Source organism: Quercus robur, chromosome 12, assembly GCF_932294415.1.
Source record: "Quercus robur chromosome 12, dhQueRobu3.1, whole genome shotgun sequence".
Classification (NCBI taxonomy): domain Eukaryota; kingdom Viridiplantae; phylum Streptophyta; class Magnoliopsida; order Fagales; family Fagaceae; genus Quercus; species Quercus robur.
In genome coordinates this window covers 42,500,042-42,518,415 of record NC_065545.1, presented here as the reverse complement: position 1 = coordinate 42,518,415, position 18,374 = coordinate 42,500,042, and the positions used below count along the sequence as shown (strand labels likewise).

At 35.3% G+C, this 18,374-nt stretch overlaps 1 protein-coding gene and 1 long non-coding RNA gene across 2 annotated transcripts; one reads left to right on the top strand and one right to left on the bottom strand.

The window, feature by feature from the left end:
• Positions 1-8,364: 8,364 nt before the first annotated feature.
• On the bottom strand, positions 8,365-10,929 carry LOC126710214 (cytochrome P450 CYP82D47-like). The gene is made up of 2 exons (XM_050410593.1): positions 9,934-10,929; positions 8,365-9,215 (listed from the first exon to the last, which is right to left on the bottom strand). The coding sequence occupies exons 1-2, from the start codon at positions 10,879-10,881 to the stop codon at positions 8,589-8,591; spliced, it is 1,575 nt and encodes a 524-aa protein (XP_050266550.1). The 5' UTR covers positions 10,882-10,929; the 3' UTR covers positions 8,365-8,588.
• Positions 10,930-11,071: 142 nt separating this feature from the next.
• LOC126710215 (uncharacterized) lies at positions 11,072-12,801 on the top strand. The gene is made up of 2 exons (XR_007649602.1): positions 11,072-11,667; positions 12,546-12,801. It is a non-coding gene; the product is annotated as an uncharacterized LOC126710215 (long non-coding RNA).
• Positions 12,802-18,374: the final 5,573 nt, after the last annotated feature.

Genomic DNA, 18,374 nt, shown 5'->3' with positions numbered 1-18,374 from the left:
TATTCCTTTAAGCACTATAATAATGAATTTAATGTTCTGAATCTCAATGAAGTATCGACAAATAATTGAAAATTAAAACTAATAAATAATTTCATAAATTTTTTGAACTTGATGGAGCTAGGGAAAACATGCAGTATGTTGCAAATTAATATGTTAATGTTATACTATGAAAGCCACCAACATCTTCTACAAATCTCACACTAGAGAGAGAGAGAGAGTACATACGCTTTGTCGGCGATGGGCTCGGCGGCGTTGGGTATGGGTCGCCGATGGGTATGAGAATTCGGCAGGCTGAGTTGGGTTCGGCCTTGTCAGCGTTGGGGTCGTCGGCGCTGGGCTGGTCTCTCGGCGTCGGGGTCGGCGGAGTTTTTTATGGGTTTCTCTGAAGAAAGAAAAAATATTAAAAAAAAAAGTGGGTGAAATTTAGGGTGAGGGTGAGGGTTGAGATCGGTTGAGATCGGATGGAGGGTGACGGACAAAGAGGTTGAGATCAGATGGAAGGTGAGGGTTGAGATCGGATGAAGGGTGAGGGTTGAGGTCGGAGATGGAGGGTGATGAGGGGGTGATGAGGGGTCAGATCGGACGGAGGTGATGAGGGGTCAGATCGGATGGAGCGTATGAGGGGTCAGATCGGACGGAGGTGATGAGGGGTCAGATCGGATGGAGCGTATGGAGAGTAGATCGGATGGAGCGTATGAGGGGTCAGATCGGACGGAGGTGATGAGGGGTCAGATCGGATGGAGCGTATGGAGAGTAGATCGGATGGAGCGTAGATCGGATGGAGCGCTTGAAATCTGATGGGTTGGAGAGTTAGATGATGGGTTGGAGAGTTTCTCATTAATATTTATACTTCCCCTAAAGCCGCATTTCTAACATGCGGCTATAGGGGAAATCTGAAGCCCCGTTTCAAAAACGTGGCCCCATCCCGAACTAGAGCCGCGTTTTTAACACGCGGCTTCAGAACCAGTCCTTAGGCCGCGTTTCTATCTCAAGAAAACGCGGCCTCAGAACCGAACTAGAGCCGCGTTTTTAACACGCGGCTTCAGGACCAGTCTATGGCCCCGCGTACAAAACCCGACCTTAAGGTTCTGTGAAGCCGCGTTTTTTAAAATGGGGCTTTAGGCTCAACCTTGGGCTGCATTTTAAAAATGCGGCCACAGTAAAAGAAGACCAAAAAAAAAAAAAAAAAAAAGAGTTTAAGAAAAAATAAAATGCGGAGGTCCTTAGGCCGCGTTTTTATCTCAAAAAAACGCGGCCTCAGAACCTGTCTATGGCCCCGCGTATAAAACGCGACCTTAAGGTTCGCCTTGGGCCGCATTTTTTAAAACGGGGCTTTAGCCGCACCTTGGGCCGCTTTTTTTATGGCCGCGGCTTAAAAAACGCGGCCCAAGGCCCCCGCGTTTTGTAGTGCAAGGAGAAATAGAATCACTCTTGCATGGAAGAATTTCCCCATTTCCTAGTGGCTAGACCCAAAATTATGAGAGGTGGAGAGCTTGAGAAAATTTTCTTTCTTTTGGTTTAGGACCCGTGGGAATGAAAGGGAGAGAAGATTTGAGAGAATTTTCTTTCTTTTGGTGTGTGAACCCTTGGACTCAAGAGAAAGACTCAAGGGAGCTTCCTAGCACTTTCCTTAAGAGAAAAAGAGAGCAAAATGAGGTGAGATTTTCAGATTTATGTGTGGACCCGTGGAAAAATGAGAGCATGGGAGTTTCATGGAAATTCTAGTTACATTGAAAAGTCAAAGAAGAGATAAGATGAAGACTTATCTTTCTTTTGATATATGATCCGTGGATTTGAGGGAGGGAGAGTGAGAGCTTTTTGAGTCTTCTCTTTTCTTTGAGAAAGTCAAAGAAGAGATGAGGTGGAGTTTGTTCATTGCATGGTACTTGAGAGCTTGAGAGAATTTTCTTTCTTTTGGTTTAGGACCCGTGGGAATGAAAGGGAGAGAAGATTTGAGAGATTTTTCTTTCTTTTGGTGTGTGAACCCTTGGACTCAAGAGAAAGACTCAAGGGAGCTTCCTAGCACTTTCCTTAAGAGAAAAAGAGAGCAAAATGAGGTGAGATTTTCAGATTTATGTGTGGACCCGTGGAAAAATGAGAGCATGGGAGTTTCATGGAAATTCTAGTTACATTGAAAAGTCAAAGAAGAGATAAGATGAAGACTTATCTTTCTTTTGATATATGATCCGTGGATTTGAGGGAGGGAGAGTGAGAGCTTTTTGAGTCTTCTCTTTTCTTTGAGAAAGTCAAAGAAGAGATGAGGTGGAGTTTGTTCATTGCATGGTACTTGGGCATGATGTGTTGTATTTCCATTGGTTGCATGTGTAAGTGAAATTGCAACCATAATATCTCATGCATCATACATAGTTAAAACACCACAACTATATATATATATATATATATATATCTCATAACTTAACCACTTAATATAGTTTTGTACATAATTAGTGTGTGTGTTTATACATATAATACAATTGGCCATTCAATTATTTATAATCTTTACAATTCTCATTCAATGGCATTATAAAATAATATGTTTATTAAATACTCTTATATTAATTTTTTTGTAAGTAAGTGGCTTAAAATATTAATTATACTTAACCACTTAAACACATAGTTTAATTATAAAGAATTGGGTCGGGGTGTTACACTAAATGCTAAATTTTTTGAAATCTGTGACGAGAATGCTCTAAAAAGAAGTTACTTGTTGTTTAAAAAGAAAACTACTTAATCCAATCACAGTTTGCAATACCTAACTTTTATTACATAGTATATTTAGTATGTATTATGGACGGAATTTTTAATAATTCAAAAGACCATGGCCCCTTAAAGTTTAATTTTATTTTAAACAGTATATAAAGATATAAAATTCAAAGGTTAGGATTAAAAAAAAAAAACACTATTCTCCCCCCTTCCGCTACCAAAAATTTAAAATTTAAACTCGATCTAAAGAACCCAAAAAATAAATCGATCACATAACCCATTCCTATGTTCAATGGTCCTTTCCAAAACAAAAACACATTTTTACATAACAAATCTCTAAGTGTTACTAATATCAATTTACTTGATATATATATATATATATATATAATGACCTTTGGTTATTTGGTAGGCAAAATTCAAATCTTTTTTTTTTTTGACAAACAATTTCAAATCTACCTAAACGATTCATTTGGATGGAAATATGATAAAAGGATATTAGACATATTAGATAGTGATGACAATTTTTCCCCACCCCGTTTAACCCGCCTCTCCTCACTTTGCCCCGTATGGGTTTCCCTCGCCCCACAAAGGTGGTGGGGCGAGGATGGTGCAAGATTTTAGCCCTGCACCACGAGTAGGGTGGGGATGGGTTTAGATTTTTTAGACCTACCCCACCTCGCCCCTCCCCGTCCCCGCCCTGCCCCCTGTTGCTAAGGATTATAATTGTAAATTTTTCATACCCTAAAACCCTACTATTTAAACAAATATATCAATATTAGCTTATTTTATTCTACTTAATGTGGTTCTCTGCCTTTATTTTGTTATGTGTTATATTATGAGATTTTTTTTAAATTTTTTTTTTTTTTATGATTGTCTTTTTAAACATTTGGATATATTATTCAATGATTTGATTTGATGGGATGAATTTAGTTATAATTTCAAGTGTATTTTTATTAATGAAATAGGTTTCATTAAAAAAATTGTACTAGTTGTAGGACAAGTTAACAAAAAGTAGGGTTTTACGGGGTGGGCCGGGGCTTTGCGAGGCCCCAAGAGGCAAGAATGGGGTGAAAAAGTTTTTTTCGTCAGACGGGAGGTGGCAGGGATGGGGTGAGACAAAACCACGTGGGGTGGGGACGAAGACCCCATCCTTCGGCCCTGCCTTGCCCTATTGCCATCCCTAATATTAGAGCATCTAATGTTGAGGTTAAGGAGTTTTAAGCTTTTGTTGGTATATTTTGGGTCTTTTTTAGAGTAATGCTAGGGACATATAATAGTGCACAATTTGTGCTACAACTTGTCACATGACGAGTTGTGAGTGGTCAAGGTGTGATAGTGGGCCACATGGAGACACACTTTCACTACTCACAACTCACCAAGACGTGACAAGTTACGACACAAAATTGTGCACTATTTACTCTCTTTTGTAAGTTACGAGAATATTAGAGGAAGAACTAGATAAGATATACAACATCTATCTGATTGATACTGATAGGTTAGGTAAGAAAATATCTCCTCAGTTTTTCCTTCCTTTGTCTTTTTTCATTATTTTCTTCCCTGTTATTAGATGTGAAAAAGCACAATTGATTGTTTAACGATATACTAGCAAGTAGCAATCACAATCTTATCGTCAAAATTTTCTATGGACAACACAATAGAAAGGATTCTAAGATAAAGAGCAATTAAATTAGTCTCTCTAATTATATATATATATATATATATATATATATGTGTGTGTGTGTGTGTGTGGGGTTTCAAGATAAAAATTTATTTATTTTTTGTATTTTTTTTTTTTTAGAATCTTATTTTTTGTATTTTAGTCAATCACTTTTTAAACAATCGTATTATATTCATTATGCTATACTTTATTTTTTTCACTTTAGTAAAATATTTTATTTATTTATTTGATCTATTAATTTTTTCTTACTTTTCAAAGTACTGCTTTCCTTTATTTCAGTTATCAAAACATAAAAAATTAAAAAAATAAATAAAAAGAATTTCAGTATCATTTTTCTACTTTAAGAAACAGCTAGCAAGAGACCCCAATGTGATTGCATTAAGTCCCAAGAATGATAACGTCAATTACAATCATAAATCTTGCTTTACGTATGATTTTTTTTTTTTTGGATTCATATTGTGGGGCCCGAAGTCTGAGGTCACAGCCCACTTTACATTCAGGGCCCGAAGCCCAGGCCGAGGAGCCCTATTGCCGAGGACGATCCCACGCTCAACACCTCACAAAACACCTGAAGAAAAGGACAAACTCAACACAGGGGTAGGACAAGGAAAAAACTGCCGACACTGCGGTATGGAGCCCTACACCTGACAGGCCCATACTTCAGACCATGCTATTTAACCTTTCCCAACCACCTCCAACCACTCGGATGTACGGATGGATAGGATGGGTCTATATCTCAAAAAGCAAAACTTACACGTGGACACTAAGGGGGAAGTAATCACTAGTATAAAAGGGAAAGAGAGCTGAGAGAGAGGGGGGGACAGAAAGACCTTACAAAAAAGAAGAATGGGGAGAATGTGATGCTCCTCGAACTAATTCCGAGGAGTCAAATCCTTCAAGCTACATCGATGTAAGGCTTAGCTATTCAGGCCAAACCTACCTTTGTATGAGCTCCCACAAAATCAGGCCAGACCGTCGCCCGGCAACCAAGGGCAAGCCTTTCAAGCCCACTCTCTATAAATCATATTGTTTGGGCCCATCACACACGAACCCAATGTCATTCTTGGGTCGTTAAAAATCGTGTCCCTACACATATCTTTTAGATTTTCTTAAATTTTAACAATTCTTTAATAATTTAATAGTTTAAATTTTGCCATGTCAGCATTCCATTAACAATATTCTTAAAATAATAAAAGAATGTTGCAAATAAAACAATTAAGATTATTGTTAGTGGAATGCACACATGGTAGAATCTAGACTCTTAAATCATAAAATGATGATTAGGATTTGAGGAAATCTATTAGTAGAGTACCCTAGGAAATTTAAAAGATCTTAATCTTTTTTTTTTTCCTGTTTGTGATTTTCTACAATTGCTACAGGAGACATATAAGAGTAGATAAAATTACTTACGGATATGTTAAAGAATGTTCTAAGTGCATTGATTTAGAAACTATTTTTCGAAACATTTTATAAGAAAATAAAAAAATTGTTAATTTTGTTGACAACTTTTAATATTTTCCATAAAAATTGTACCAAAAATTTTATAATATAATTTATTAACAATTATTTGAAACAATCTCTAGTACTTTTCCATTTTGGTTTTTTCTTTCTTTTGTTTGAAACAATCCCTAGTACTTTTCTGAGTCATCTACTTGTTTTGTATAAATATTATTCCATGATATATCATTTTCTTTCTAATAGACTTTTGTGGCTTATATTTAAATATATATTCTGAAACAAATGATGATTGAAATTGTGGGGTCTGCACTGAACGCTAGCGCTATGAAGTCCAGACTCTATGTGGGCATCCATTTTGGTTTTTTCTTTCTTTTGTTTGAAACAATCTCTAGTACTTTTCTGAGTCATCTACTTGTTTTGTATAAATATTATTCCATGATATATCATTTTCTTTCTAATAGACTTACGTGGCTTATATTTAAATATATATTCTGAAACAAATGATGATTGAAATTGTGGGGTCTGCACTGAATGCTAGCGTTGTGAAGTCTAGACTCTATGTGGGCATCCATCTTGGTTTTTTCTTTCTTTTGTTTGAAACGATCTCTAGTACTTTTCTGAGTCATCTACTTGTTTTGTATAAATATTATTCCATGATATATCATTTTCTTTCTAATTGACTTGTGTGGCTTATATTTAAATGGGAGAGTGTTTTGCCTCTAGTTAGATACTTGTCAATTTTTTCTCTCCCTCTTAAGTGTGTAGTGTGTGTTTGTTTCTAAAAAAAGATATGTGGGAGGACTTTCGTCTTCACCCCCAATCAGGTATTATTTGCTTTGGGATGGGCAAGGATCGACCTACGTCCCACCCGCACAAATTTGCTCAATCCCACATCGGGGAGAGACGCCTCCCACCTTTGCCTTATAAGCCTTTGGCCTAAGGAAGGGTTTACCGTAGGAGAGCAAAGGCTTATAAGGCAAGGGTGGGAGGCGTCTCTCCCAGATGTGGGATTGAGCAAATTCGTGCGGGTAGGACGTAGGTTGATCCTTGCCCATCCCAAAGCGAACAATACCTAATTGAGGGCCGAGACGAAAGTCCTCCCACAAGATATATGTCAAATTTTTTTACTTTCCCTTTTTAATGAAAGGAAACAAAATCATTAACCCACTAGGGGAAGAAAAAAAACATAAGCAACAATAAATTGTCGTAAAACAGCAAAGGAGGGCCCTCCAAAGAGTAGGAGAGCACAACCTTTTCATGAAGAGTTTTGAGCCGCAAGTTCTAAGCGGTAGATATCACATATATATGAACCCATCATTAATATCATTTTGAATTTCACCACTCACAACCTATCACTTTAGCAAGTTGTAGAAAAAATTGTGTTTCTAAATTTATTCTTTTGACAAAAGTGGGAGGGCTATGCCCTAAATCAAAAGAACATGTGATTCATGAGAATGCAATGAATATATATCTCGCATGTAAAAAAAAAATGTTATATTATATGTTGATGTTTTGTGATTGGCAAATTCCAAGACATTATAATTTGAATCAAGTTTGTAATGTGATGAGTTGGCCCTCCAAAGAGTAGGAGAACACAACCTTTTCATGTAGAGTTTTGAGCTGCAAGTTCTGAGCGGTAGATATCACGTATATATGAACCCATCATTAATATCATTTTGAATTTCACCACTCACAACCTATCACTTTAGCAAGTTGTAGAAAAAATTGTCTTTAAATTTATTCTTTTGACAAAAGTGGGAGGGCTATGCCTTAAATCAAAAGAACATGTGATTCATGTGAATGCAATGAATATATATCTTGCATGTAAAAAAAAAAATGTTATATTATATGTTGATGTTTGTTGATTGGCAAATTCAATGACATTATAATTTGAATCAAGTTTGTAACGTGATAAGTTCAAATTGAAATGTTCAAGATGCAACTTAAAGAAGACAATTATTAAGGAATTTGACTGCCCTACAATTAACTAATGAATCCAAAATGGCCATCAAAATGGAATTTAAAACAAAGTAGAGATGGGGAGAGATATTTAAGAGGTCAAACTTATAAGATACTTTGTTAGAAGCATGTGTTTAAATGATTAAATTTACAATATTTCAATAGTTTAAACTTTTAAGACAATCAGTAATTTAACATACTTTCTCCTGTTGATTGGGGGTAAAACTTGCAACACAAGCGTGTAGTTTAGAAGGGAATGAACTTCTTTTAGGATGATTAAGTTTAGGAGGCAATTATTCCTGCGACCACCTGCGCTGCTCTGATCACCTTGATTTCAAAAAAAAAAAAACTTTATCTTTATCTTTTTTTTGAGAAAAATCTTCTTAGTTTGTGTTAGATTATGATACAACATATTGAATGGTAGTGCTAACTTAATTTAATTTAAAAACAACACGATTGTAGTTAATTATTTGTTCGTGCATAAAATGTGAAGCCCAAGATTCAACATTCTATGGTGTATAGAAATTTCGATTTCTTATGAAAAAATCTCCCTTTGGAGGATGAGATTAAAAAAACTCAAATCTATTTATGTCTGAATAACCCAACATAATGAAGGTGGAGAAATAACCGTTTCCCCCCAATTATTAGGCGTTGTTATTTCCATTTCACAATAGCAAACTCATAGTGTCCTGCAAAATGGCACACCCAGTAACAGAGTATAGACAAATCATGGCAAATTTTGATCAAATCACAATTCTTAGACCTGCACATGAATTATATTAGATAGTCTTTAATCCATAAAGCTTGGAAGGTGTAGGCGAGGTCTGATGAGAACTTCAAGTGGGGTGGCTTTGCTGGTTGTGAGACCAATTGCCTCAGTCATATCAACCTTTGCATCTGAGGGAATTGAGATATCATACAATTGTAGAAAACTAGCCAATGCTAAGTGAACCATTTGAAGGGCAAAAGATATTCCAGGACATACTCTTCTACCACTTCCAAATGGGAGCAATTCGAAATTTTGACCCCTAACATCAACATTCTTGTGGGTGGTGAGAAATCTTTCGGGCTTGAACTCTAATGGGTCTGACCATATGCGTGGATCTGTTTGGATTTTCCATATGTTTGTGATTAATCGAGTGCCTTTTGGAACATGGTAACCACCTATAATGCAATTCTCAGTGAATTCACGTGGTCCTGATAGTCGACCTGCGGGATACAAACGTAATGTCTCTTTAACTATGGCTTGGAGATAGACTAGCTTACTGATGTCTGATTTGTTTACAATTCTTTCCCTGCCCACTTGGACATCAAGCTCATCTTGGGCCTTCTTCAACACATGGTGGTTGTTTAGCAATAACGCTATTGTCCAAGTTAGAGTAACTGTGCTAGAGTCACTGCCTCCAGCAATCATACTCTGCAAAGTGCATACCTTTTGTTAGAATGCAAATGTAAAGCAAAAAATTTCCTATGTTTTGGAGCTCTAGCTTGTAAGGAAAAGCAAAGAAGCATAATTATATACATGAGGCAATACAGAATACTGTAACACGGCAAATTGTTACATTGAAGTAAGACATTACATGGTCGGATTTTATAATTAATAAATACATACAAATATATATATATATATATATATATTTGCAATACACTTCTTTGTTTTTTAAAGTGCAAGGCCTAAAAAAAAACTATTTATCTACTATTTAAGGAAATGTCGTATATTAACTAGAAGCGAAGGTTTTTAGCAAAACAAACAGAGCGTAAATGATTAATCATTTATAAGAATGGGTAAAGGAATGGGCTGCCTAGCGCCCTTAATTTGGTTTGAATATGATTTATGAGATTTAGTGTGCGTTTAGCATTAGCATAAAACTAAATTTTTTTACTATTTAATTTATTAATTTTTGCTACGATTTATGGTTCTCATTATACTTTTGATATTATTCATTGTTCCTTCAATCTTAGTTTTATCTAAGTATTTTAACAAAAAGGTTTCAGTTGCAAGTAAAAAGTCAATTTTAAGGTGATTATTTTTGGTATGCCCTGCATTTGAGAGCCGCCTTGCTTGGAACATGTTCAAGCAAGGCCCCTTGCGCAAAAGCTACAAAACTTCGTGAAGAAGTGAAGAGAAAACGTACCAAACATGTGGCTTTGTTGATTGTATCAGCATCGTAACCTTCAAGCTCAGCACCATCAAGGACAGAGAGCAGTATGTCCATGAAATCTTCCTCCCCTTTATTCTCAGATGAAGCTCTCTTTCGCTTATGCTCTTCCAACCATTCCCCAAGAATTCCATCCAATTCCTTTGCAGTTTTCTTCATGGCCTTTTCTTGTCCACCCAAATCTAACCACCCAAGGAAAGGAATTGCGTCGGACACCACAAACAACCCCAAAAGATGAATGAAGTCCCCCAAGGCCTTTTGGCAACGCCGAGCCTCTTCTTCATTAACCCCATCACTAGTACCAAAGTACCTCTTTCCAGCAATCATCCTAAGAAGCACGTTGAGGATCATATTCCCAAACCATTGCTTCAACTCCACCAAAATCAAGCCTGACCCGTTCTTTTTCTTGATCCAAAGTTTATATAAATCTTTTATATTGTTCTCAATTTCGGAGACTCTAATGTGGGAAAGCATCTCAAGCCGGCGATTAGATAGTAGCTCTAAAGTGGTTATTTTACGCAATTCACGCCAATAGGGACCATGGGGTGCAAAGCCAAACACAGCGTAGTTATAGCACAAGTGTTCTACGGCAACTAGTTTGGGCCGCGAGGACACGGCCAAGTCGTTGGTGGTGAAGCACTCCTTAGCCATCTCCCAACTGCTCAACACCAAAGCAGGGTGCAATCCAAGCTTGATTGTAAAAAGTGGTCCATACTTGTCGGCCATGGCTCCCAAAGTGATGTGGGGAGTCTGAGTTGCTCCCAACAGAGGAAGGTGACCAATTACAGGCCATGCACCAGCAGGAATTGGTGCTGTTTTGGCTAGGCCAACTCTGGATCTCTTTAGAAGATAGTAGGAGAAAAGAATTATGGCTAAAAGTCCAGCTATGGTAGCAGAATTTAGGGACAGTGGAAGAAAATCCATTTTAGTATAAGGTTGCAGGGACTCCACTGGATACCTTTTGTGAGAATCCTTTATGTTTAAATATTCATTTGTTGGGTGCATCATAGCCCCGTGGGTCCAGCCCACACCTTATCAAAGCTCTAAATGAGCTTATCTTGCCAGCTTGTAGAAAGAGACATGAGTTTAGGCGGGTGGGACACGCTGGTTTTTGGCTGAAGCAAAACAAAGGCCATTTTGCTTCCTCCGGGAGGACCACGTGCCAACCAATAAGAAAGTAACACATGTCCTTTCTTTTGTGATTCAGCTTCACACCAATGGCTTAAATCTCATCCGTTTATTCAATCCAATGGCTCTTAAATTTGACACATCATCAAATTATAAAAAGACAATTTCACCCCCCTAAAATATTTCAAACCTTGCGTCTGCTTGTATCTCCTCCTTTGGAACAAAAATCAAAATTCTCTCTCTTTCGCTCTCACAGATTGAAGCTTTCTCTCTTCACAGCACAGCCACTGCCCGGATCTCCGGTTCCAACGATGCTAGCCTTTTTCTCATCAGAAAATCCCTACTGGTACAGTCACCAAATTTCAAAATTTTTCTCTCTTCCACCAAACCTTGCTGTATGTGGGACACCAGCGTTGATTCTCCATGACCATGGCTACAACTGGAAGCCTCCAAGGCTCACACGACCACCACCGGCGGTGCTTGCTGGCCTGACCTTCTCCTCTCTTTAGGTCTCTGTTTTTTCGCTCTCTCAAGTCCAGCCGTGGCCAAGCTTTTGCTTGCACCGCGACACCACCATTTCTGGTGATGCTTCTCACCATATATACCACCATTGGTTTAAATATAACAATAATTTATTTTCATCATTTGGGTTTGGCAGTAACTCAATGTTCTTTATTATTTTAATGTTGATTTTAGAAATACACAAAAGATGTTTGTGAAAATGTTTGATAGAAACTTTGAAGTAATGTTAAGCTCACTGATGATAAAAATAATTGGGGTTTTTGTCAATTTCTGTTGTTTTGGCATGTGGGTTAGACACTCTTTTACCTCTCAAGGATTCAATTGCTCATAAAAATTATTCAATGTTCATGTGTTTGAGATTTTGTCTATTTTTTCTGTATTGTGAAAAAGTGAGAGCAACAAGAACATTTCACTAATACCTCTGTCTTGTTATTGTTTCCTTTGTTTTCTCAATAATTTTTTCTGTTATTGATGTTTCATCTTTATATTGTACAAGGGGAAAGGAATTAGAGAAAAAAATCAATGCTTTGGATTTTAGACTTTTCATGACTGCATAGCCTAGGAAATGAAATAAAAACTTCTTTCAGATAGCTTATTGCTACATATATGGCCATTTTTTCTCTTGAACATGGAGTAGAATAGGTAGGTCAAAGAGTTTCTAGATAATTTTTGCAAAATGCACCCACAACAAATCTCTTTTAAGAACTGGAAATATTAATTCTAGTAGAACCCATGGAGGGCTGGGGGAAGTTGTAATTCCAAGATATGTTAAATATATGTAAAAGTTAAAAATAAATAAATAATGCTTTTAGATTGGAACACTGAGTGCCAAAGAGGTTATATAGGCTTCTTTAAATTTAAAAGGTTTACTTTGCTTAAGTTTATGCATGTGATGTGTGGCTTAGTTATAAACTTATAATTTCATTTGTAATGTACAGTCAAGAAGCTGGAGGCGCACCAACTATAACTTAATGAGTTGGTCATGCCATTTAAGTTTGTAGAAGAACTTGATCTTGAAGCTTAGAAGACCTTCTTCTTATTTTTTTTCTTTTGTGGGAATTATGTATCATGAATATATGATGATGGGAAGATTTGTTTCTTGTTAACAAAGTGTATATTTCAACAAAACTATTGTTATATGGCCTTGTGGTCGAAGTGTACATTCTAATAAAATTTTGTTTATTTTTAGAACAACTTCATTTCTTGTCTACTCTCTTGAATTAAATTTTGATTGTAAAATTGGCCAAGCATCCTTTGAAGACTCTTGATATGTATTCCTTGTTTTTAAAAGAATAAGAGTCATGTAAACACTTTGATATAATTTGTGTTTTTGAGTCATCATTTTTAGTACTTGCTCGGTTGCTCCAAGCAAATTCATGCACAAAAAACAATTCCATTTAGTCTAGATAAAAATTCGAAATGCATTAAATAAAGCATATAACGTAAACAAAATTGTATACATTACATATATTCGTCAACACAAAATCAGCTTAGCCGCACAAAATCAACTACAACATGAAGATGCAACAAATTGCTCAGCTATTCAATTCCGTAGCAACAACAGAAGGCAAAAACACAACACCAGCTGGCCAGAAAGGAAGAACTCACAGACAAAAAGGTTCTAATATTATGTTGGAAAACCATCAACCCAAAAGCTTAAGTTGTCGGGAAATGGGCCAATAATATGTATTAATGTACCACACATGGTAATAGGTCAAGGCTTAGATTTTCATGCATATCAACTTAGGCTTTAGGTTTTCTCAGATTTTCTTGCTTAATTGTCTTCAGGCTTTTATTTTTAATTCTTATCCTTTGATTACTCATTTATGGTCCACTATGATGTGTGGTAACCTTGTGATTTCAATGTTAAAGTTTATGTTATTAGTCCAAAAATTAACATGTTTTGAATTAGATAGAAAGTCTTGAGAAAAGACAATGATTAATTATAAAGTGTAATGTGATACCGGATATTATTTTGATAGTCCCAAAACTGAACAGTATTAAATTACAATAGCAAGAACTTAATAAAAGATCACGCACAGTTTTCCACAAGGGAAACCTGAATTGTTTAAGTCCACGAAATTGTCATCATTTCTTTTGAAGTTATAAAAATATATGAAAGCAATACTAATGCTTCAGACTTATATGTGGAATGAATAAAGGCTGGGTTTTCTTGGTGTGTGTCCACATGCTTTTAGCATGTGTCTTATTAACTTCAAGTACATTTCTTATATGAGAATCAAAGAAGTATGAGAAAAACAAACAGTGGGTAACTAATTAAATCAATCATTCTAGGCACAAAAATTGGGAAAAGAACAAAAAAGAGTACGAAACTTTTTCTGGAAGTAAAAATAAAGTTAAAATGAAGAGGATACTCTTCCTAAAATTGTAGTAGCTCATTTTACGTACTTTCGTGAACGCTCGTTTATCAGAGATTATATGACTGAATAATTGTTATACTAATGCATCTTTGAAATGGAAATTCTCTTTATTGTGCAGATAAATAAGCATTTCTGATGAGCAGACAAAAGTTTCACCCGTGCAGATAAATGGGCAGCATGCACATACGCACATGCACCCGTACACTCTCACACAAGGGAAAAGATATAAATGTCTTGATTCAATTTTGCAGAAAACATTGTAAACATTTCAAACATGGTTTCTAAATTTTTCTCAAGCATAAACATTAGCATTTCTGTTGCAAGAGTTGCACCCACAACTGGATCAATTTTAGTGTCTCAAAGAAAAAGCTTTCAATTTAATTACAAATACTGCATACAGACTCAGTATTAACATATTCAGCATATTTAGAAGTGCCTTCAAGTATACAGGAAACCAGACATAATACAGTTTCCATTTTTAAGAAAAATTTCAAGGTTTATATTCTGTTAATGAATAGATCAAATTCTGACAAATTGCACTGTTCAATTAAACCTGTTAATGAATATATCCGTATGCAAATTGTATGAAGTGTATAGCAAAGTTTGTGTCCACCGTTCTTTTTGGTCAAAATTGCAAATGATTATTTTGTTAGTCCAGTACTAGTAGGACAGGAAATGGTCTATGGCTTTATTTACGCCTATGGGTCCATAAACGGCACTTTCACCAGAAAGTTACAGAATTTCACTTGAGGTTGAGGGGGATAACGACAATCAATCAATACCAGAAAATCAAAATGTTACTAATATTTAAAGATTGCTTAATCCGACTTTTATACTCTCTCACCGCCTTTCTGCAATTTATTTAACCAAAAAGAAAATTATAAAGTAAGCCTATTGATGTCATTCAAAAAAAAAAAAATCTATTGATGTTTGATGAACCACCCTTATGGACGAATGTTATTTGTTATAAATCACCATCAATGTTTGTTTTTTATATATATATATATATATATATATATTTTTTTTTTTTTTTTTTTGAAAGGTATTGCTGTTTTTAATTGTTATACAGTTATGATAACAGTATATTTCAATTTTGCCCCTTAAAATGTGTGGTCAATTTACTAATCAAGAATAAGGTGGATAGGAGGACTATTTTGAAAACGAAATCAAACTTGATTAACCAAAATAGAAATTTCCAAACATTAAAGATCAAAATAAAAACTACCATAAAATTTAAGAGGCAAAAGTATAATTTAATCTTATTAATACGTTCATATCCTAGTGTTATGGAAATACAAAAATCTCTCGGATTTAACCTAATAAATATTTATGGTGCTTTATTAGAAAACCCAACAAAATTGTGTAGTTGGAATTAAATTAGAGACCAAAATTGATTGTGGTTATCATGTATCTTGGGATTTATAAGGTGTGCAATTAATGTTTTAGTCAAACTTGGGGCAGTTAAAGATGGGCTTCAACTTATTAAAATACTTGGACAGTTGGACTCACCCATTTGATTGTGAACTTGATGCTTAACTAGTTTTACATTTTCTACCCATACTATCATTTGGGGAACTTGATGCTTAACCTAAATGATAGTCTGGGTAGATTCTCAAAAAAAAAAAAAATGATAGTGTGGGTAGAAAATGTTGTAGGTACATTTTCTACCCATACTATAGGATCTAAAACATTATTTTCCCAACTTTTAACTATTTTTGCTCATTATATTGTTGGTACCATTTGTAGTTCATTGGTAAATTATCCTATTTATCAACCAACAAGCAAAGATTGGGTCTAATATTCTAATAAACTTCTATTGAGATGATAACATATATCTACTTTTAGTTATGTGTTGCCATCACAATAAATCTAGCGCATTGGAGGCACTGAACCCTAGTTAAGTCCTCAATGTGTACGTGTGTGTCTATATGTATATATATATATAGCAAGATTTTCCAATTCAATGCAAAACCTTTAAAAGCGCAATGAAAATTTATAGAATTTGTGTCCACATTTTGACTAACATTGTCAACTGCCACAATATGCAGTTGAAAATAATTAGTGAAAATATATTATTAGTTCCTAGAGTTCTCCTATTAAGCATTATTGGCCCCTAAAGTTTCAAATATGCACTATTGGTTTCTAAATTTTAAAAAATGAGTGCAATTGATCTTTTTGTTAATACTGTTAGTCTCTACATCTATGTGGCTAACCAGACAATAGAATGGCAAGTTTTGAATGATGTGAGATCAATTCAATATAATTAAAAAGTTAAAAATTTTAATATGACTTGTTATGAAACGGGTTAACCCTGACCACATCTTACCTGACTGTTATGAAACAAGTCTCCCCGAATTACATGTCATTTTGGAACCTTAAACTAAAACTGAAATGAGAAAGAGCCAACGACGAGTGAGTGGGAATAAGTCTATAACTTTACTTTTCAATTGGTGAAAGAACTTTAATTGTGCAGCATTGCGAGTTATTCAGATTGCCTTTGATAATTTGTATAAACTTGCACAACCGTGGTTTCAGCTTCAAACTGACAAAACCCTTCACAATTCTCATACCCATTCCTCGTACAATGTTGCTTTCGCTTTCAATTTTTATTATTCTGCTGATTTGTATATAGGGAGGCTGGAGCCGGCATGGTTTTATTTTAGCTGGGGACAGGACAAATGCTAAATACTAAATACCAACCAACCTACTCAACAGTCAAGTCAACACCGCTAATTAGCCGACCTACTTCTTATTGCCGACTTCAAATGTGACATTTCTAATCTCAATTACATTTCTAAGAGATTCGATTTTACTTTGCATATGATATGAATAGTTTTTTTTTTTTTTTTTTTTTCTTGATTGATTGAGTGAATGTAGTTTTGCTGCGACCAGTACCAGCAGCAATGAATTCAATAGAATCAGAGATCTCCTTCATACAGAACAAAAGGAATATAATAGTATAATTATAATTATAACCTTCCAGCAAAAAGTAAATAACCTTAATAGATTATAAGTTAATGATATTTTTTTTATACAAAAAAAAAAAAATCTTAATAGATTATTATTTATGATGACATTATAATTAATTAAGTAAAATATAAATAAATATTAATTATAAAGATTAGTTATGGATCAATGCATTTTTACGTATACCCAAATAATAACGTAGTAATAATTTATTTATATGATAAAATAAGACAAACATTGTACTATGTACCTTCGGCATATAAAAATAACCGTGGACTCTATACCGAACAACTTTAGCCGAAAGGAAAAAATAAATAAATAAATGCAAAGTGCACCATTCAATTTCAGCAACATTTCAAGTAGGGATGGCAATGGGACGGGATCGAAAGATGGGGTCTTCGTCTCCACCCTACATGGTTTTGTCTTACTCAATCCTTGCCCCGCCCCGCATGACAGAAAAAACTTTCTCACCCTATCCCCGCATCTTGGGGCCCCGCGAAGCCCCTCCCCATCCCATAAAACTCCACTTTTTGTTAATTTGCCCTACAACTAGTACAATTTTTTTAATGAAAGCTATTTCATTAATAAAAATATACTTGAAATTACAACTAAATTTATCCCATCAAATCAAATCAATTTTTAGAAAAAATTGAATACTATCCCCAATCATTTAACAATACAATCACAAATAAATAAATAAATAAATATATAAAAACTCATAATATAACACATAACAAAATAAAGACAAAAAACCACATTGGATAGAATAAAATAAGCTAATATTGATATGTTTGTTTAAATAGTAGGGTCTTAGAATATGAAAATTTTACATTTATAACTCTTAACAATAAAGGTCGGAGAGGGGAGAGACGGGATAGATCTAAAAAGTCTAAACCCATTCCGCCCCACCCCGTGATACGAGGCTAAAATCTTACCCCATCTCTACCCCACCACCACATTTGCATGGCGGGAAAACCCGCGCAGAGCGAAGCAAGGAGGAGCGAGTTAAGCAGGGCAGGACAAAATTGTCATCCCTAATTTCAAGGCTTCAATCACAATATTGTAATTCCATTTCTCACACCTATTTTCCTTTTCATTTTCACTCCATTTTGTAATGATTAAAATTGGTGGGCTAGGATAGAAAACTCTAGACCCACCTTTTTCTTTTTCTTTTTTTCCCTATTTTCTCTCCAACGATCAAACAAGAGAACCATAATTCACCCTCCATTTTCCCTCCTCCCTTTCCAGTTCTCTCACTTTTCATCCCAACCAAACATAACATAAGCAAAGTGTGTGTGAGGCACTTTTTATGATATCTCCTATTTTCATCCTTTTCTGTTTCGGTCAACTTCATTTCTAGTCCGAAGGCCTAAAAGTTTGAGGCCTTATTCATCTTGGCTCGTTATCAACATATTATAG

What these genes read in the sequence shown, in the direction of transcription:
- LOC126710214 (XM_050410593.1), bottom strand. Translation starts at nt 10,881, where the DNA reads ATGGATTTTCTTCCACTGTCCCTAAATTCTGCTACCATAGCTGGACTT. An exon ending in TCAACAAAGCCACATGTTTG is followed by an intron (nt 9,216 to 9,933) that starts GTACGTTTTCTC and finishes TGCACTTTGCAG; the next exon opens with AGTATGATTGCTGGAGGCAG.